Source organism: Megalobrama amblycephala, linkage group LG7 (genome assembly GCF_018812025.1).
Source record: "Megalobrama amblycephala isolate DHTTF-2021 linkage group LG7, ASM1881202v1, whole genome shotgun sequence".
Lineage (NCBI taxonomy): Eukaryota > Metazoa > Chordata > Actinopteri > Cypriniformes > Xenocyprididae > Megalobrama > Megalobrama amblycephala.
In genome coordinates, this window is record NC_063050.1 from 48,875,111 (window position 1) to 48,897,709 (window position 22,599).

Genomic DNA, 22,599 nt, shown 5'->3' on the forward strand with positions numbered 1-22,599 from the left:
TGGCAAGGCACAGATCTGGCCAAGTTTACAGAAAAATTTCTGCTGCACTTAAGTTTCCTAAGAGCACAGTGGCCTCCATAATCCTTAAATGGAAGACGTTTGGGATGACCAGAACCCTTCTTAGAGCTGGCCGTCCGGCCAAACTGAGCTATCGGGGGAGAAGAGCCTTTGTGAGAGAGGTAAAGAAGAACCCAAAGATCACTGTGGCTGAGCTCCAGAGATGCAGTCGGGAGATGGGAGAAAGTTGTAGAAAGCCAACCATCACTGCAGCCCTCCACCAGTCGGGGCTTTATGGCAGAGTGGCCCGACGGAAGCCTCTCCTCAGTGCAAGACACGTGAAAGCCCGCATGGAGTTTGCCAAGATGGTGAGAAATAAGATTCTCTGGTCTGATGAGACCAAGATAGAACTTTTTGGCCTTAATTCTAAGCGGTATGTGTGGAGAAAACCAGGCACTGCTCATCACCTGTCCAATACAGTCCCAACAGTGAAGCATGGTGGTGGCAGCATCATGCTGTGAGGGTGTTTTTCAGCTGCAGGGACAGGACCACTGGTTGCAATCGAGGGAAAGATGAATGCGGCCAAGTACAGGGATATCCTGGATGAAAACCTTCTTCAGAGTGCTCAGGACCTCAGACTGGGCCGAAAGTTTACCTTCCAACAAGACAATAACCCTAAGCACACAGCTAAAATAACGAAAGAGTGGCTTCACAACAACTCCGTGACTGTTCTTGAATGGCCCAGCCAGAGCCCTGACTTAAACCCAATTGAGCATCTCTGGAGACCTAAAAATGGCTGTCCACCAACGTTTACCATCCAACCTGACAGAACTGGAGAGGATCTGCAAGGAGGAATAGCAGAGGATCCCCAAATCCAGGTGTGAAAAACTTGTTGAATCTTTCCCAAAAAGACTCATGGCTGTAGTAGATCAAAAGGGTGCTTCTACTAAATACTGAGCAAAGGGTCTGAATACTTAGGACCATGTGATTTTTCAGTTTTTCTTTTTTAATAAATCTGCAAAAATGTCAACAATTCTGTGTTTTTCTGTCAATATGGGGTGCTGTGTGTACATTAATGAGGAAAACAAATGAACTTAAATGATTTTAGCAAATGGCTGCAATATAACAAAGAGAAAAATTTAAGGGGGTCTGAATACTTTCCGTACCCACTGTATATATATATATATATATATATATATATATATGGACTATACAATCTCCATATTAGGAGAATGGCACTGCCTTTTTGCTATAGTGAGTTAATGCATGCTTTGATTTTGTGAAATTGTAAAAAAATGCCAATGTAGGTCATTCATACTGCACCGAGAATTGCCATTGTAACTCATTGTAACTAACTGCAATCATTGTTCAGGGATAAAACTGGACAATGTAATACATTTTTTTCTCCTGTTCTGTGTGTACACAAAACACTAAGCAGGTTTAGGAGGTGACGAGAAGACGCTGGATAGCAGATTTCTTAATGTCACTGATCAAACCCACTGCCTATCACTCAATAAAATAATCACATTGCTGAGTGTTTTTGAAAGTTTTGTATTTTGTTTGGTTAAATAATTAACATTATTATGAGTATGACTCTTTCAGTTTGTCGGCTTGTGAATTAGCAGAACTTGCATGTTCACTTGTTCACAAGCTTCTAGGGATTTGATTTTTGGTTTGTGTGTTGAAATAAATATAGAAATGTGAATGTGACCCAAAATCTCTGATTCCCTTTCCCATGGGAAAATGAATATTTACAATGACAACTATAAATCTTCAGTTACATTTAAACAGTTCCAACAAAGAAGCTTCTTTGCTCGTTGAACATTTTTATTTGGACATTTCTACCGTGTGAAGAATGAAGCAGCAGCGAGCGTCCAGCGCATGACACCCCAGCTAACAATTCCCAGAATGTTAGTTTTTGGTTCCCAGACTGTTCTTATTTAAGGTTTGTTTTTGGTTAGCCAGGAAAGTTTTCTTTGCAGCTCACGTCAGCCCAGAGCCTGTGTACCTCGCTCTCCCCTCAGCGTGCTGAATTACCAGCGCCCCTCATCTGGTGCGAGCGTCATGGTTTAATTTGCCGGCTCTATGGAGGATTTTGATGACACAATGTCTTTGATTGACTCTGAAGCAGAGGACTTGGTGAACTCCGGCGATGACTCTGCCCCCCGGTGCCTAAAGAGAAACAACCAGGCCTAGGCAGGACTCTTCTGTGTCCTTACCAATTAAGGCCATAGAAGAGTTGGGGATTAGAGTGGTCGGCCCTAGAGGAGCTTGCCCGCTGCTGCCTCGATGAGTCAGCAACCAGCCCATGTCCATGAAGAACTACCCTTACGAAAAAGAAGTATACTTAAGTAATGTTCAAGTATATTTTTAAGTATATTTTATGTAGTAAGTATACTAGTATCAATGTACTAGTAGTAAACTTGTAAGTGTACTATTTTAATACCACTTGGGATTAAATTGGCCCAGTTGAAGTATACGTTAGTATCTGATTTTAACAGTATTTAAGTATTTTACTCATACTGAATGTAGGCTCAAAGTTGCACTAGTCCGCAACACCTGAGAGACATGTCAGTGAAAATAAGAAACAGTTGATTTGTAAGATGAGAAATCATGTTTATTTTGAATACCTCAATATTGCAATAAATCAAGGTCGACAGAACAACCTTTTAAACATCTACAAACTCTCAAGTCTCAGTTAAGCTCAAGTGCACAAAAAGGCCATAAGTAAATCAATATCCATCAAAAAGGTCTCAACAATATAGCGGATAAATAAAACAATGTTAAGTAAAATTAAATAGTCAATGTCTACTTGCAATAAATGTGCTGGTTTCAGCTGCATTACCAGCTGCAATCATGACCTCACATCCTAAATCAAACATCTGCGATTAAGAAACTACCTGCTAATGCACTTGCATTCACGTAAAGTACCCCTGCTGACAAGTTTGGGTGAGTAAAGGCAAAACGCACAAGATATAGTACCTTCAATGCCCCTAGATGGTGATATCGCTTCTTTATATCAGAATCAAACTGCTGCAGAAAAAGTTAGGTGCCATGAAAGTAAAGAGTAAAAGTTGCCAATATCTTTGATACTCAGTACAACTACAAAGTAGCCAAAAAGATACTTAAGTACAGTAACTAATTACATTTACTCAAGTACTTTACACCTCTGATGAAAGTACACTTTGAAATAATCTCTCAGTAAACTACTAGTTTTCTTTAAGTGAACATAACATCACAATTATAATTTACTTTTTATATATTATTTTTGCACTTTAAAAATACTACTATGTTCCTATTTAAATATTATTTTTATACTTGAAATAACTTTAACTGCTCTTTAACTCTTTCCATTTTAAAAACATTTTATTCTAGTTTCATGAATCCTTTTTTATCAACATTTAAATGTGGGTAAGTTTCATTTTTTTAAAAAAGGAAACATTTTTTTTAAAAAGCAGAGGAAATTGCATTTTTGTCAAAGACTACCCAGGTGAAAAAAGTACACTTCTATAATGTACTTAAAGTATTCTATTTTCACACACTAATTGTGTGCTTAAAATAGTAAAAATTCTTCTTTAGTACTTCTTAAGATAATCTTAAGAACATCTAAGTGTAACTGTGCTATTTTGAGACACCATGAAATATGAACTAAAATGTGCTTTTAAAATACTATCTCTGTATTTAAAAAAAAAAAAATTTTTTAGTGACCACTTGTAGTACACTATGGGTTCAAATGTACTTGGTATCTAAATACATTTTTTTTTTAAATACAGAGATAGTATATTAAAAGCACATTTTAGTTCATATTTCATGAAGAATTTTTAGTATATTACAAAATTAGTGCACGAAAATAGAGCACTTTAAGTACATTATAGAAACGTCCTTTTTTCACATGGGATTCAGAACGATGATCAAACACAGGTGGAGTAGATCGAGTCCATAAACACCCCCAAAGGTTCATGGTCCACATAACGTTTGAACGTTTTTATTTATATGTTTAATGTTTGATGATCGCTTTATTTTACATTTGCGTGCGTAATCTTCTATCTTTTGTTTCAGCTGCTACTTTTCTCCTGCATTTTGAACCGGAGTTTCTTGTACTCTTTCAGAAGATGCGTAACAGCGCCCCCTACCGTATAGCCTGAAAATTCAGTCTAAAGAGTGAAGTAGATTTGAAGTAGGCCTACATTCCTATGTACACTACAAGAGGACTATAGCCTACACAAAAATTCAGATACTCAGCTATATATCTGTTTTCTTTATAAATCAATATTTTCAAACAATGTACTTATAGTACACTTTTATAAATATACTTTTAAGTATATCTCGATCAAAAGACTGAGTCCAAGTATAGGCCAAATATAGACTTTGCTGTCAGTATAAGTCAAGTATACTTAAGTGCAATTTTAAGTATATTTCTCAAAAGTACATAAAGTATATTTCTGAGAAGTATATAAAAAGTAGACTGAAAGTATACTTTTGTATTTTTAGTTTAATAGAAGTATACTAATAGCACACTTGAATAAACTTTTTCGTAAGGGTAATTAAATCATGGCACGTCCCTCATTCAGCACGCGTCCACTATTCCTCTTCGTCTGCCCTCACCTCAGTTGAATCGAAGACTGCCACCAGGAATATGGATTGGGGCGTCCTATGCAAACCCTATGCCCTATGTTGAAATGGCACATCAAATGCCTAGAGATAATGGCAGTGCTTCTGGCCTTCAAGGAGTTCAAGTCAGAACTTAGGGGGCACCATGTCCTGGTCTGTTCGGACAGCATGACAGTGGTAGCCTATATAAATCACCAAGGGGGTCTGAGACTGGTGTGCCGCCTCCTTCTATGCGGTGCAATCTTCACTCAGTGAGAGCGGTGGGGAGGAGATATGCTGGGTCTAGTGGAGTCCATGCCTCAATGTCTTTATATATCTTTATATATCTTTATATGTCTTTATATATCTTTATATATATATATATATATATATAGCACAAGAATTGTCTCTTCCTCAATTAAATCTATTGTATAACTTCAGCAGACATATATTGCAATGCTTTTTGGAGCTTTTCTCACTGCTAAAAAGCCCCCACCTCCATTAATAGTCAACAAATAAACATTACAAACTTGTTCATGTTATTCTCTAAAATGGAATAACATCAGAGCTTAGCTCATCAGGAAGATGCCTCAAAGTTTGTACTTCCCCACACAATCCAGAATGTTTGAAGTCATTCAACACCTTTGTTCAGCTCTAGGCAGCCATTATAAAAACATTACCACTAGTTGTGCTAACAATAATAAAAAAAAAGGAATGCATTGTTGTGAAGGCTAATTAAAATATTAGTTTCTGCACGCAAGTTCACAATACCCACACTAGATTCTGATTTTTGTAAGTACATCCTTACTTCTGGGAAATCAGAGTTGCCTGTAAACACACACACACATTCACATGCTGACCTTTATATATCTAAACCACAACTGACTTGTTCTTGGCCAAAGATCTAACCCAAGTCCGCTTTTCACATTTTTTTTTTTTCTATGTGCAAGAGAACTGTCATTTGATACCAAACTGTTGGCATGAAAATGTCATGTAAGGTCACTTAAGAGAAGTAATTAAAAAACAAATCTGCCGGGAAATGATAAAAATCGCCAAGATTCTTCACCGTCTCCATTCATGCAGGTGTGAAAACATGTAGTTTGTATATCTGTTGCTGTTTCCAGTGGTTTTCTTCCCTCAGAGCAGTTGACCACATACAAGCTAGAAATCTACGTAGGTGAGGTTCCAAAGAAAGAAAACCACAAAGACCTGAATACAGAAATACACATCTTACTGCTTAAAACTAACCAGCGTTGAAGAACACCAACCAAGCAAATATAAAAGTGTGAGAGAGATGCTGAAATGATTTTATTTCAGTCACTATGCTAACATGGACTGAGCAAGGGTAAATGTTTAAGGTTGGATAGTTAAATATTTGAATGTTGTATTATTTGGACAAGAGTTTTTAATTAGCCCACATAATTTCAGTGACCTTATCTGTCACTCCCTTTTTGAGCATAGATGTGAAAATGCACTATCCAAACTTATATGGTTGTAATTCATGAATGCTTTGGATTATAGACCTAAGGCTGAAGAGGACACAGCTTTTTAAAGCTTTTTAAAGAAGACATAGCAGATTATTGCTAAAGTGAAAGCACTTGTAAAAAAGTGTAAAAAAAGTTATAGAAGTTTAAGTTCACTGTAAAACAAATGTATTGTACTAAACTTTTTATTTTTATTGTATACAAAAGAATTTTACTCTAAAATTGCTCTTTAGCCATAAATTGATGCATACGGCTGTCTATTATAGTTAATAATGTTTTAAACATGGATATTTTTCTTACAAAACCCCATCTCTTTGCTTCAGCTTGGAAGAGCCAAGATATATTTTAATATAACTCCAAATGTGTTTGTCTGAAAGAAGATAGTCATGTACACCTAGGATGGATTGAGGGTGAGTAAATCATGGGATAATTTGAATTTCTGGGTAAACTATCCCTTTAAAGTAAGTTTACATGGTAACGCAAAGTCTGATTTAAAAACCGTTTTCACAGAATTAATTTTTAAGCTTTCAAATGATACTTTATGACGACCTAATTTATGATGATTACTAAAGTATATGATAGGAAAAAAAAGCACCAAGTGGGACAGTGACAGTTAGGGGGTTAAAGAATGACAAACAAGCAGTAGCAAACAAACACACAAAAAAAATCCTATGGGTTTTTAATGGGGTCAGTGGTGGGCAGTGATGTTTCAGTGGTGAGACTGACGAACACTCTTTGTCAAGTTCACAGACTGCTTTCACCTGCCTTACTCTGCTAGTAAGGTTACAATTATAAAAAAAAAAAACAAATAAAAAAAATAAAAAAAAATATGCCAATTTTTGTGTTAAGGTCAATCAACAGCATTTGTGAGAATGTTGTTTACCATAAAAAATAATTACTTTTCTTTATTTTTGTCAGGAAAAGGCAAGAAAATGCATTATTCTGTATTTTTTCTGAGCCTTAAAGCTGTTTAAGTAAACATTTCTAAAGTACTGTAACAAATGTGTGTTAACAAGCATGTGGCATGTCGCATTGCGGCTATACAATTGAATTATTGAGTATTTCAACATTTATTGATTGGCCCCTTTCACTTCCATTGTGCTGTACTGTTTAATACCCCAATGTACCCAAGATATTTTAAGGAGGGACTTAACAGTGAGAAAAAATAAAAAGTGGAAATTAATTTTGTAGTAATCAACTTTATGCCACAAATGCTGTTGATTGAGCTAAACTTGTACTGAACCTTGAATATTCCTTGAGGTTAAGAAAAAACCATATGGTTAATTCAAGCAGCTTTGGTATTATGATCAGCACTAAATATGTAGGTGACGTGACTTTACAAAAAAACAGCTTCGATGGTAAAATCTGCCTGTCAAATGTCACATCCAATGACATCAATTCTTTTGATCGCTCTGTCAGTCAGTGTACTAATTACACATAATGTGAATGTCTGACACGTTTAAATATGAGTCTTTGAACAAATGTACATTACTGGCAGTGCACTGGTAACCAGCACTAAAGAGTATCAGTAATAATTGGCAATGGCATTATCACATTACATTTTGTGTTGTACATTAGATAGAATCATGAGCATTACAAAGAGAAGTATACAAACAAGAAAATTCCAAGTGTACACACTAACAAGAGGCCGAGATTGAGGACAATTTTGGTTTTTGGAGGTTCTTTGAGCATCTCAGTAACACTCCTGGCCTCATCTCCAAAAGGGGAATCTGTTTCCTCTGAATTTTTACTATAGCCACAGAACCACTCCAAACATTTCACACATTGTCTCTTATCTCTCCCTGCATATTTGTGGGTATGTTGAGACTCCATGTGGCCATTTGAAAGTATTTCAGGGCCTGTTTGAACAACCTGAGATGATGGTTTCATTTCCACTTCATCCAATGTCTTCTCTTTTTTTGTTTCTGCTGAAAGCTGATGAAGTCCTATCTCTTTTGTGTGTGCATCTGCGGGTTGATTCCTGTTGTGCAGTCCCCAAAAAGTAGTTGTAGCAATTTGTTCCTTGCTTGGTGGATCCGTGCAAAGACTGACGACGACTGTCACGAGCCCTGAAACCCAAAACAATATAGCTGCCACATACATGAAATGAATATCCTTGATGAAGGCAGGACGATCATCGGTTGTGTCACAGTCAGGCTCTCTATATACAAAGGCGAGAATCAGTCTTATGGCTCCTAGCAAGAAGCCCACAATGCCACCCCAGAATGCACCGGTCTCATTGCAACGTTTCCAGAGAACGCCAAGCAGGAACAGTGCCGCAATGGGTGGCGTAAGGTAATCAGACACCTCCTGAATGTAGAGGAACATCTGACCACCTTGCAACTCAATGACAAATGGGACCCAAGCTATGCTAATGGCCACTATGAAGATCACAAACAAGCGTCCTACCACCATGAGCTCTTTGGAGGACGTTTGGTGACGTACCATCTTATAGATATCAAGGGTAAAGATAGTACTGGCGCTGTTAAAGATTGAGTCTAGATCGCTCATGAGAGCGGCGAGCATCACAGCCATCATCAAACCTCGTAATCCTACGGGCATAACGTTCATGACGAGGCGAGGATAGGCAATGTTAGTGCAACCAGCTTTGCTGTTGCAGACTTGCATGCAGTGCTCTGGACCAATGCAGGCAAGCTCATCAGCAAAGAGCACACGCGAGATCATCCCTGGAATTACAATGATAAACATCGGTAAGACTTTTAGGACGCCGGCCATCAAGGTCGACCCTTTGGCGTGGGCAATATTACGAGCTGCCAGGACTCTCTGGACTATGACCTGATCTGCGCACCAATACCAGATCGAGGCTGGAGTCTGGCCCAGAAGAAAAGCAGGCCACGGCAGTTCTTTGTCCAACGGACCTCTCAAGATCTTGAACGAATCTGGTTTGGGATCCACATGGCAGGAATTTGAGTAGGTGATGTTACTCTTTAGCACAATGGCAGTGATGTTGGGAACGGCATTCATGTACTTGGTGCGCAAACTCTCGAGACCTCCTACCTTAACTAAACTGATAGCCATCAGGCACAAAGCTCCCGATATCATGAGGAAAGCCTGCAGAGTGTCCGTGTAGATGACCGCCGCTAGGCCGCCAGTGACTGTAAGAAGGGCAGTCATGGTGATAAGCAGGATTATGGACACATAGAGGTTCCAGCCCAGAGATTCCTGGATGAAGAGCGCTCCGGAATACAGATCCACGGAGAGCTTGGTGAAAATGTAGAGGAGCAGGGTTAGGGCAGCGAAGAAAACCTTCAGCCGCTTACCACCAAATCTTTTGGAGAGGTACTCCGGCATGGTGTACACACCTGAGTGGATGTAAACGGGAATGAAGACCCAGCCCAGGAGCTGCAGCAGTAGAATCGCATTGAATTCCCAAGCAGCAACGGCGTAACCGCTTGCTGCACCTGAGCCAGCGAGGCCGATGAAGTGCTCGCTGCCGATGTTACTGACGAACAGTGATGCACCGATCATTATCCAGTTCATGGAACGTCCGGCCAGGAAGTATCCACTCACGGTACCTCGATTTGCCCTCCACATTGCAAAAAAGCCAAAGCACAGGACAAGAACGAAGTACATGGCAACGACAACGATATCTGCTGCTTCCATTGTTGATGCCATTTTTTATTTGTTGATGGATCAAGCCATACAATTCGGTAGGCCTCATATAGCAAAGAATTCTGAAAGAGAGACAAAAAATTGATTTAAAAAAATATTAAACTCATTTAAATGTGGCAAAAGGGACATTTAGCAAACATGGTGCCGATCACGAAAGAAAAGTACAAATATTTTGGTCGAATGTCTACAGACAATTTTATGTTAAAATACTATCCTTTTCATTTGTTATTGTACTTGCATTTTTCCCTTTACAAGTTTTTTTGTGAGCTAACATTAACTACAGCTAATATATTCTTGATAAATTAAATATTTTTTGTGTTTTGAGAAGAAAAAAAATGTTTAAAAATAAAAGAATAATTCACCCTTAAAAAATAATTAAAATTCAGTCATTATTTACTCACCAGTAAACCTGTTTTTTTCCCATGGAACACAAAATATGTTCTGAAGAAATTTAAATATTAAAAACATCAGCATTTGGACTGGAGAAATTAGCAAATAACAACATATTTTCTTTGTGTTTGTTTGTGGTTAGTGGATGATGTTGATGTTAATGTTATGAACTACACCCGTAGTTCCTCTGCTAGGACAACTTGAGGAGAACTGACATCATGCATCCACTAAAAATCACCAAACGCTTAGGACATTGAGCAAAAATGAAACAAATATCTAGTTCAGTCATGAAACTCTAGGGGGCGCTGGCCGATAGTTCCTTTACATGCATTCAGTCACATCATTACTACATGGCACAAGCTGATTGGCCTTTGCTGATCCAGCAGACAAATAGATTGCTTGCTCAACATTTAATTAATCTGTTTCATTGGTTGCTGTATGCCAGTGGTTCCCAAACTTTTTAGCTTGGAGTACCCCCTGAAGGGATTACCATCCTTCTGCATACCCCCTCTCTTCCACTTAGACTGCAGTCACACCTTTACCATTAAGGGACAATATTTGCCCCCTAAATTGATTTTCCAGTGCATATTTTTACCTTTATTAATATAACTTTATAAAATAAATAATATTTATATAAAAATGTCCTATAGAGAAATATGCAATGATTGTAAAAAACTAAGTAAAACTTTTATCTATTAAACTAAAACCGCCAGAAGGTGGCAGCAAGTCACTGTTTTTATGAGTGAGTCATCGAGTCATTCATTCAGTAATGAAGCAAGTGGCTGTGAATGAATCATTGAATCACTGACTCTCACGATTTGTTCAAAGCCGCAGAATTGTTCGTGAAACACAACGTATGTTGTAGTTCTGCTGTGGTTTTCGTTAGAACTATTATTTCATTCATTGCAAAATAGAATAAATACTGACAGTACTGTGTTTAAAATGTAGGTTTTGTTTTTTGACCTGTAATAATGTCACGTTTGCAGTAATGTGGATATTTGGAGAACAACTGCATTCTTACTCGTTATCATCATTATATACATGAAGGTATCACACAAGGTAAGATTGAGTCTTAAATCGAAATTAATCCACTATCTGTGTCTATATTTGTTCTTCATGTGAGTAAGTGCTAAATCCCCACATTTACAAAGGTGCATTGTCGAGAACGGCAGTAATTTGATTAAATGTACTGGATTTACGACATTTTGGCAGTTAAAAATACATGCTCAATTCTAATATTATTTTAAGGTAGAATTAAATGAACTACTCAGCATTTTGTTCACGTACCCCTGGGGTGCGTGAGGTGACAAAAGGGGGTACACGAACAAAATGCTGAGTAGTTCATTTAATTCTACCTTAAAGTACTCCAGTTTGGGAACCACTGCTGTATGCTAATCCTGCAGCGCACTCAGAGTTGTTTGAAACCCTCCACCTCCCCCAGCTCCACCTGCCTAGATCTGATACGGGATTTATACATGTCAATTTATGCAGCAGCAGCATATCTTACATGCTAATAGCAGCGTGTATGTGTATATATTAGCAGTAGCAAGTCCATACTTACTCTGCAGCAGCAGCAATAATCAACAGCAGTATCAGCGTGGGAGATCTAGTCCGCCAAGACCACATTAACATGCCAACATACAATGCCATATTCAATAACATTCTAATACTATTTCGAGAGTTGCCATGATTGAAATACAGACATTCAGAGATTTTAAGTGTGAGTCCAAATTGTTGTTGGTGCCACTGCAGAAAGAATTTGTCTGCAATTCTCTCAATGGTTGTTGATGTGACATGTCAAGCGGTGTTCTTGAGTAAAATTTGCATTTAATACTACTTTATCTAAACCATGCATAATTGTTATGCAACCAGTTTCATTACTTTATATTAATTCTCAGACTACATGGAACTTTGCATGTTTAAACATTCATTCGTCACAACACAGTACTGTTTCATTGAATACTAAAAAAATAAAAAATGCAATAATAATAAAATAAAAAAAATAAATGGTGACACTATTTAAACATTTCTCTTATAGCCTACGTATGTGTACACTTATATACATTAAAGTTAAAATCGCAATATTTCAAAGTAATGTAAAAAAAAAAAAAAATCTTTTTTTTTTTTTTTTTTTTTTTTTTAAAGGAAAAAAGGTAATATCCATGTTAACTGTCATCTATCATCAAACCAAATGTTTGAAATTTAAAAGTTTCATTCAGGTTTACCATCGTTATGCAAGTTCACAATTTAAGGTTAAACCCGTTATACTTTATAGGCAAGCAACACCATGCAGAATATTAAACACAAACACACACACACGCGCCTGGAAAACTAGCTGAAATGAGCGCTTTCAGACGGAAGTTTCGCGTCACAGTTGATGAACAGTCTCACAGAGATCGATGTGATTTCTAAACGGTTAAAAACTCATTCATACTTACCGATGTCTTTTAAAAGCAGAGATGAAGTGCACTTGAACCGGTGTGTGATGAAACCATTACCACCTCCATTTACTCCCCCTGTGCTCTCCCGTGACGTCATCGAACCCGCACATCCGTTCAGCCCACCTGCGGCTAGCGAGTGAAGTGATGCAAAGTGTTATGATGGCATCAGATGGTCGTAGTCTGCCATAGTTCTCCAAGGTACTTTACTAGGGTACTACTATGTATGCTAATTAAAAAAAGAAAAGAAGAAGAAAAAAAAAAAAAGACCATGTTAAATAGTGGTATTAATTTTAACTAAACTTTTAGCGTTTTGGCAAAAACAAGGATAATTACTTACTGATAAATATCTTAATACTGAATGATTAACATGATTAATGTGGTACATGTCCAAAAAATGTAACTTTTTTGTTAGTGTACAGAGCAGGACTTATTACTGTATTGTTTATTATAATATATAATGATAATATGTGTGTTATCATATGACATATCACATATTGTGTTACTTAAAGATTATCAGGCTTTTCTGATATAGAGCGCTTTATTTTTTTCTGGATTGCTTATAAACTGATCAGACAAACTATAGGCTACTGCATTTATTCTGATACAATCAAATCACTATTAATTTAATAACAAAGAAGATTGTTTGAACGCTGTTTAAACAAGATCCCATATCAATTTATTTTTATTTACAGCAGTAACAGGTATCCTTCTAGTAGTCACAATGGTATTTTGTCATTATTACTAAACTGATCTATCCATCAGAGCAGATCTAAATGGATCTTCTTCACATGACAGGACCGCTACCTGTTAAGGCACTTCAAACTGATAAACAAAGTTTCAATCTCCCCTTTTGCCAAGACACCTCAAACTGCGCCACACAGCCCTAATCCCCCTTCCGGAGATATCTTATCTATGCAACGCAGTTCAAATTTCCCCTTTGGAAATTTCCCCTTTTGAAAAGTGTCCTGACTGTAATCCAGAGATATCTTAACCATGCACCACAGCTCAAATTTCCCCATGGTTTACTGCAACAAACTGTTTTCTTCAAGATTTCTTCGTTTGCACTCAGTGCTAACATGACCAAGATAACCAGTAGAGATATCCTAGACCACGAACTATATATACATCATATCAACAGGAAAATAACACAAGATTAAACTTAAGATTTCATCTTTAAAAATGCAAAAGACTGTGGGGAAAATGCTTTCACATGGAAAGTGTTATATTGGTGTTCGGTTATACATCACAGTTTTGAGGTTATTCTGCCTATATGTCTGTATTTGTCTTTATTATGAATGATGTTTCAACACAATATTTATTGTATCACAATTAGATTGTAATATATTTGATAATATGTGTGAATATATGTGTGCAAGTGAAGGTGGAATGACTGCAACTACAAATAATCATCAAATGGTGGCAGCATTGTCTTTCAGTACAGAAGTTTCCATGAAGACAAGAAAAGAGCACAAAACCAGGCACTTTAAAATCACACGGTGATAGAGTAGTAGTTAGTACAATGATAAAGATCTTTTTGTGTCTGTGTGTATAGAGGCCAGGTGTGACTATGTAGGTCAAAGCTGCGGCAATATAAACGCATTACAACACTAGTGTGCAATCACACTGTGTTTAGTGCTGTGCTGTGTAGTCTATCATAACATAAATTATACATAAAACTAAACAGTACAGTCCAGCCCTGTACAATAACCAAAATTGACCCAAAAGAGTAATATGTCAGTTTTTAGGACATGCAAGGTGCCATGGCAATTTCATAGATCATTGGACATGTAGGCCTACCATTTGTTTTCCAGACAAGGACCATGATGTGGTAGTCCGTTTTATTTTATTTATTTTTTTTTTAATGGAAGAAATTTCTAGCATGACAGCTTTTGAATACATTACCCCTCCTCCTTCCTCTCTGGAGTAAAGTTCCTTGATTGACAGCGCTCTTTCAGTATGCACTAGGGGGCAGAAGTGCTCAAAGCTGACTGAGTGTTCAAACATGTAGTGAACACCAAAGCTGCCGTCTAAGGATGAGTACAAATCCTCTGGCTATATTTGCAATAGCATACTAACATGTTACTCTTACTATTTGGACAATATATAGTATGCACTTCTCCCAGCAAATTTCACCATTCACTCTCGTTGTATGAAAACGATCAGCTTGTAAATGCATTTTGCTTGAATATGCAAAATCACATGGATTTCAAAAGACGTGAGAGTGGAGAAATGATGACACAGTTGAATTACTTCAACATAAAAACTACAAAATCTTATTTCGTGGTGTTCTTTATCTTAATTTTCCAGAATAGTTTTGCTACTATTGACACTTCCTTTGACCACAGCTTCAGGCCCCAGCAGCCATTGAACACAAATAGAATGAAGAGAAAAATAGGTTAGTCAAACCCTTGGGTTGTCTCAACACTGGCTCTGAGAGCAGTGTGTAGTAGAGGACGACAGAAGATCCCTCAATAAACCTGGCATTGTACACTATGAACATGTTGGCTCTGTGATAAATTGCTCTATTGTAAGTAGCTTTATATAAAAGCATCTGCTAAATGAATAAATGTATATGTAAATATTTAGGGATAGAGATCCCAACAATTAGCACCATTTGTGCTACAGACATTAACTGATTTTCATCAGTCTATGCGAATCAAACCCATGACCTTGGTATCCCTTACGGAACAAAAATATGGGAATATACTGCAAAATATAATGCGATATATTACATTAGAGTAAATGTTCAAATTAAGTGCTATTTCATGTATTTTGCTCAATAGTGACAGAGGGGGAGATCTGTTAGTGTTTAAAGTTGTATTATTTTGGAATTCAAAAGGTTTTCTTGTATGTGTGAGTTTTTGGGGTTACCATTGTGCTGAAGAGTATTGCCTGAGGTTAGGTTTATGATTGGCTGAACACCATTAAGACTGTAATAACTTTATTTAAAAAGTAAAAGCTGTGCATTCTATAGCACAGTAGTAGTTTCATTAGTAGAAACTTTAGAACATGCAGGTTTGCTTAAAAATATGAAACATTTAAAATGTAAATAATTGTAAAATGTAAGAAATGTGATAAATTATGATATATTAGTAAATATATTATAACATATTTTTCAATATATGAAAAATGGCAATTCCTTATGTATTATTCAATATATTGTAATATATTTATGCAATATATTTTTCTGAATATTTTCAAATATACTGTTAAATCATGTAATATATTGATCATTCATATATAGGGAAATATATTTTCTTTCTATAAGGGTTACTAGCACAATTTAGAGATAGGAGTGCAACAACTAAAGAGCAACACCCAGATACCCTTACAGCCACATAACAACACCCTGGCAACCATCCGTAAAAAACACTATAGTAACCACCCAGAACACCTTAGCAATGAGATAGCAGTGTCCTGGAAACCATTCAGGACACCATAGAAACCAGCCAAAATTTCTTAGCAACCACATATCACTGCCCTGACACTCACCAAGAACACTCTAGCAACACCTTAGAAACCACATAACAGTGCATGCTTTGACAACCCTCTAGAACAGTGTTTCTCAACCCTGGTCTTGGAGGACCCCCAACACTGCAGGTTTTGTCTTTCTCCCTAATTAAACACACCTGATTCAACTCATCAGCCAATTAGAAGAAACTCCACAACCTGAAATGAGTGTGTCACTGTGTCAGACAGAGGAGACTTTAAAAATGTGCAGTGTTGGGGGTCCTTCAGGACCAAGGTTGAGAAACACTGCACTAGAAGACCCTAGCAACCACAGAATAACATTCTGGCAACCAGCCACAACACTAACAACAATCACCCAGAAAACCTCACTATAACAACCACCAAGAAAACAACCACATCACAGCCTGGCCACAACTCTGAAAGTCCTAACAACATCCTGGCAATCACCCAACACCCCAGCAATGTGCTAAATCTACAGAGAACACCCTAGCAGCCACATAGCAACAACCTGGCAACTATCAAGAACACTTTAGCAACTACCCAGCAACACATTATTAAACACACCTCAGCAACTGCATAACAACACCCTGACAACCATCCAGAACACCCTAGCAACTACCCAACAACACATTATTGACCACACAGAACACTCTAGCAACTGCATGACAACACCCTGAAAACCATCCAGAACACTCTAGCAACTACCCAGCAACATATTACCAACCACAGAGAACACCCAAGCAACTGCATAGCAACACCCTGGCAACCATACAGAACATTTTATCTCCTACCCAGCAACACATTACCAACCACAAAGAACACCCTAGCAGCCACATAGCAACTCACTATACACCATTTAGAACATCTTAGCAAACGCATAGTAACACCCTGGCAACCATCTGGAACATTTTAGCACCCACTCAGCAACATACTGGCAACCCCACAGAATGCTCTAGCAACTGCATGGTAATGCACGATCAATCACTCAGAAAATCTTCACAGAGCAACAACCTGGCAACCATCCCAAACATTCTAGCACCTACCTAGAAACATACTGGCAACCACACAGAATGCCCTAACAATTTTATATAATGCATAAACAACTCAGAAAACTTACAAACTAACCACACATCAACGCCCTGGCAACCATCCAGAACACTTTATAAATTACCCAGCAATGCATTATCAATATCAATCACACAGAACACCCTATACAACCTCATACCAACACCATGGAAATGATCCAGAACATTCTAGCACCAAGCCAGCAACACATTGGCAACCACACATGCCCTAGCAACTGCATAGCAACCAGCTTCATCACCCTTACATAGTGGCAGCTAGTTTGAAGAACTTATATTTTCTTCAGACTAGCGCTGCGTCCGAAGTCAAATTCTTCCCTACTATAAAGAATGCAAAAACAGTACACCAAAAGAGTAGTATGTCCAAATACAGGCTGCATCCGAAATCAAATACTTCCCTACTATATAGTAGGCGAAAAGAATGTGACAAAAGAAGTATGTCCAAATTCACAGTACTCATAAAAGAGTAGGCAAAAAGTACCCGGAAGACCTACTACTTCCGGCGAGATTCTGAAATGTGTGTATATTTACAGTCCCATGAGGCCACATGAGAGGATTTGTGAATGGAAGTGAAGCAATGCAACTGGCAATGGAAGGCCTAGGACGACAACATTTTTAAGCAGTTGTAATTTTGAATAAGTAATAAATTAATTACTTATTCAAATTAATAAGTACCTTCTCTAGAAAGTACACAGCCATAGTATTCGAAAAACAGTAGATGGAAAGTACCTGGATGACTATTATTTCCCCTGAGATTCTTAAGTATTTGATGGACACTTTACTATTCCCTGAGGCCACTGGAGGGAATTCATGAATGGAAGTAAAGCTGTCACATGACAGTAACAACACGGCAGATGCAGTACGTCCAAATTTCATCCCCTCTGTAAAGCCACCATCCCCCCTACCATCTCCTCTAAATTAACAGTGTTATGTATTATGTAAATCTTATCATGTAAACGAAATGTTACAATTCTCTGTATGATAATTATCAAACTATAAATAACAGTGATTGACCAATCAGAACTCAGTATTGTAATGTGCTGCACACAGTCACTTCAGATCTCAGATTCAATCTTTTGCAATTTTTCGCGCTTATCGGGAAAATGATCCAAGCACATCTTTTGATGTTCTTTAAAAAGAAGAGAACAGAAGGTATGATATTACTTTGATTGTGTGTTTATTTATTTAATTAATTATTTAATAACAAACTATGGGCTCTGTTCATACTCTGCTGTTTAAAACTGCATGAACCATCCATTCAAGACACAGCTAACAAAGACTACCACTAATTGTCCTTTATAAGAACTCAAGAGTTGCATTTAATTATTCTTTTTGTCCAAACTATCCAATGTTTGAGCTCTGGAGCCATCTTTATATTATTTATAGAATCATCTTAGCATTAACAAGCCTGTTAACAAAAAAGAAGGAAAGAAGAGAACAGAAAAAAAACAGAAACACAAGAGCTACAACTGACTTCAGCCACAGCCTTAGATGAAATCAACTGAAGATAAAAGAAGATTTTAAATCTCTTGAGATCTCAGCAAAGAAGGATTAAACAACTCCATAAACAGTATTACAGCTTCACAAATTATTAACCAGATTGACTTTATTTCTCTCATTCATTAACAGAAGTTTAACGCTCATGTTTCTTTCATTTGAAGTCACGGTAATGGTGATTGGTGTTTCCATTAGTTGTGCTCTTAACTCTTGACAGTGTGTTTGTCAAATATGTTTGTGGTAGCAAATAAAGCTGAAATGACATCAGATGATGATTTCATAATCATTGCAAAATAGCATGTTACAAACCCTGTTTTACTGCGATATGAAATTACACTGTATTGCAGAAATCAGTTATAACATTTCAGTGATTTTTGCTCATTGTGAAATCTCAATTTCAATTAAAGCAGCATTTACCAGGGTTCAAGCATTTAACGCCTTTAAGCACATATACATAAAAAGATTTATTTATTTTAAGTTTATTTATTTTAAGTTAAGTAGTTTACGGATTTATTTTAAGGTTTTATTTAGTAAGCATGTAACCACCTAAATCATTGAAGGAACTGACCATTTTCAGCCAAAACAGGCAATTTACCATTGAAAATATATGGATTTTAAAGCTTTTTAACAGTTATAGCGCCACCTATGGTCCGATCTCCATAAATATTGGCATGCTTCTTTAGAGTCATATACTGCATGTTCTCACTTATTTTCGTGAAGTTCTGAGTTTGCATTTAGGAATTATAGGCTTTTGAGTAAATAAACCTGTTATAGCGACCCAAAGGATAAAGTTCAAATTTTTTTGATAATTATTGATCTTCTAGAGAGTCAATAGAATTGTCCCGCACTGGTTTAATTCCGATCGGTCACAAAACCTAGAACTAGTTCGCAAAAGTGGGTTTTTCACTACTGCGCGAATAATTAATGAACGATTTGACTGACAGCATTGATTCTTGAGGCAAAGTTGATATGCTATCAAATTATATGCATATTTTGTGGATCTGTGAAACACCACTTGATTGCTGAGGCGTAACATGAGTCAAACAACGGCCTCCGTTAACCTTGTCTAATAGGTGCTCAAACTTCATTGGTTGATGGTGGCCATGTTTTTTGAGATACACCAATGTCCTCATAGACCATCATGCCCCCTTGGACCAAGACACTGCATGCCAACGTTTAAGTCAATCGGACTAACGGTTGCATAGTTACAGCTGTTTTCATGTTTTTTTCAAATTATAGCGCCACCTAGTGTCCAGTGGACACAATTTTTTTTTATCGTGACCAAAGATTGAGCTCATACAGATGTGTACCAAGTTTGGTGCGCATATCTCATTTACTACCAGTACTACCAGCCCTCAAAGTTTCAAGTCTCTACGACTTACGGTTTGGTCTGCCCGATCACTTTTAGCGATAGAATGCTGATCCTTGGAAAATTGAACAATTACAATAGGGTTTCAGGGCTACGTGCTTGAACCCCTAATGATGGTCACTTTGTTCCTTTAGTCAGTTTCATTCCTTTACGAGATCTCAATGACTGTCAATTTTGTTCCTTTACGAGATTTTAGTGATGGTCGGATTTGTTCGGTTAAGAGATTTCAAAGACGGTCAGTTTTGATTCATTACGAGAGTTCAATGATGGTTTGTTTTATTTCTTTATGAGATGTCAATGATGGTGGGTTTTGTACCTTTGTTCCTTTATGAAATTTCAAAGATGGTCCATTTTGTTTCTTTACAAAATTTCAATGATGGTTGATTTTGGTCCAAATTAATAATTTTATTTAGCAAGGATGTGTTAACCTGATTACAAGTAATATTAAAGGCTTATATTGTTAGAAAATATTTCTATTTTGAATAAATTCTGTTCTTTTAAACCTTTTATTCATCAATGAATCCTGGAAAAAGTATCACAGGTTCCAAAAAATATTAAGCAGCACAACTGTTTCCAACACTGATAATAAATCAGCATATAAGAATGATTTCTGAAGGATCATGTGACACTGCAGGAGTAATGGCTGATTAAAATCCAGCTTTTATCACAGAAATAAAGAATATTTTAAAGAGTATTAAAATAGAAAACTGCATGGTATGGTATGTGTAATGTAGGAAATATTTTTTCACCAGGGTCACACCCTATATTCAGTACAGTTTATAGCGACTGTACTGGGGCATTGGGCAGTATGTGATGTATGGACTATTTTACACCAGGGTCACACCCTTTATACAGTATAGCTTATAGCAACTGTACTTATGGGGCATTAGGACTCACTCAAGCCACAGGTTGATCAGACCCGCTGACCTCCCTAACATCTCTTCTCACAGTCTTTTTTTAACTACTTTCTGCAATACAGTGTGGTCTTATGTTGCAGTAACACAGGGTTTGTAATTTAAATGTGTTAATGGAAAACCATATTTTAAAGTCTCATCTCAGTTCAGCTTTTTTTGCTACCGCAAACGTGTTTGACACACTGTCACAGTAGGCAGAGAGTACAAAAATATTATGAGAATTAAGAGCCCAACTGATGGAAACACCGATCACCATTATGAATGAGAATTAACAAGCTTCTGTTAATTCTCAATAAGAACTTCTGTAGATGAGTAACAGAAATAAAGTGAGTAATATGTGAATCTATAATGTTTTTTTTTTTTGAGTTGTTTAATCCTCCTTTGCTGAGATCTGGAGAGATTTAAAGTCTTCTTTTATCTTCAGTTGACTTCATCTAAGGCTGTGGCTGAAGTCAGTTGTACAGTAGTTCTTGTGTTTCTGTTTGTCTCTTTTTTCTGTTCAGTTCTGTCCTTCAGTGATTCTGCTTGTTAACAGGATTGTTAATGCTACGATGATTCTATAAATAATATATAAAGATTTTGTGGCTCAGATAAGTTCCAGTTCTGATTTATTTCTTTGCTCTTGGCTGAAATGTGGCATTGCTTTGGCCTGCTTGTGGCTCAGATCTGGCAAGCAGGAGCAGTCCGCCCAAGTGCCAACTCAATTATATGTTGATAATGATTAAACACTTCAGTGCCCTCCAAAGGCACCATTTTAGGTAGTCTATATAAAAGGATGGATTGTGTATGAGAGAGAGAGAGTCTGGTGGTCACTCCAATACTACAATGTTATAAATAATTTAATGAATAATACCTATTTTACTACTCTTTACAACCAATAAATAAAAATGTTTAAGGTACAGTAGCCCCAACCCCTGTGCCAATGACCAAACCATCCCCCTTGATTTTTTTTTTTACAATTCGACCTCTGCGTGCTACCAATATTCATACTATATAGAGCATACTTTTAATTGGTTGTGAGGTAAATTCAAATCAAATGCAGTACCTACTCAGTACACAATTTTGTGTACAGTGTAGTTTAAAGAAATGGATTCATTCAGCTGCAAGTGCTGGACACACAATGACTTTCACTCTTTGTAGGTCAATGACAACCACTGGAGCTCGACAGGCTGAACATACAAACACCGTCACATGAAAGAGCACTTCCTCTTCAAAGCCGCGCTGCACTGGTGTTGAGCCGTTAGAGAATGAGAGCATTTGCTTCATGTGGTGCGTGCAAAACTTCACACGTTATAATAATGAGGACGTGCTATTTTTGTCATGCAACCAATGATGAAAGCATGTAGAATGCCTCACCAGTGCCTGAGTCGCTGCTTCACTATGATGACAGAGTTTCTGTGCTAAACATGCTGAGTAGACTCGGCACCAGAAGTCACTTATCTTGAACGTTAATGATAGGACAGCAGTGGTCATGTTTCTATGACAAGAGAAGGACATGCTTCTGATAACAACACCACAGTGTGTGTGTCTCATACTTCCCGATGGCCGTGTGGACAGTGTGCTGACATCTGGTGCAGTTATGTACCAAGAATCCTGAGTTTGAGTCCAGGTTCGTGGATTTCTCTCGTAGGCCCGTAAGCCTTCTCTCTCCAGTTTTCCTTCGTGTCAACATATTTCATATTATAATAAATGGCAAAAAAAGCAAAAAATGACATTTAAACAGATGCTGGT

The 22,599-nt window shown here is 37.3% G+C and overlaps 1 protein-coding gene across 1 annotated transcript; it reads right to left on the reverse strand.

Moving 5' to 3' along the window:
* Positions 1-6,733: 6,733 nt before the first annotated feature.
* Positions 6,734-12,835, reverse strand: slc5a3a (solute carrier family 5 member 3a). The gene is made up of 2 exons (XM_048197936.1): positions 12,533-12,835; positions 6,734-9,766 (listed from the first exon to the last, which is right to left on the reverse strand). Exon 2 carries the CDS (start codon positions 9,705-9,707, stop codon positions 7,665-7,667), a length of 2,043 nt encoding a protein of 680 aa, XP_048053893.1. The 5' UTR covers positions 9,708-9,766; positions 12,533-12,835; the 3' UTR covers positions 6,734-7,664.
* Positions 12,836-22,599: the final 9,764 nt, after the last annotated feature.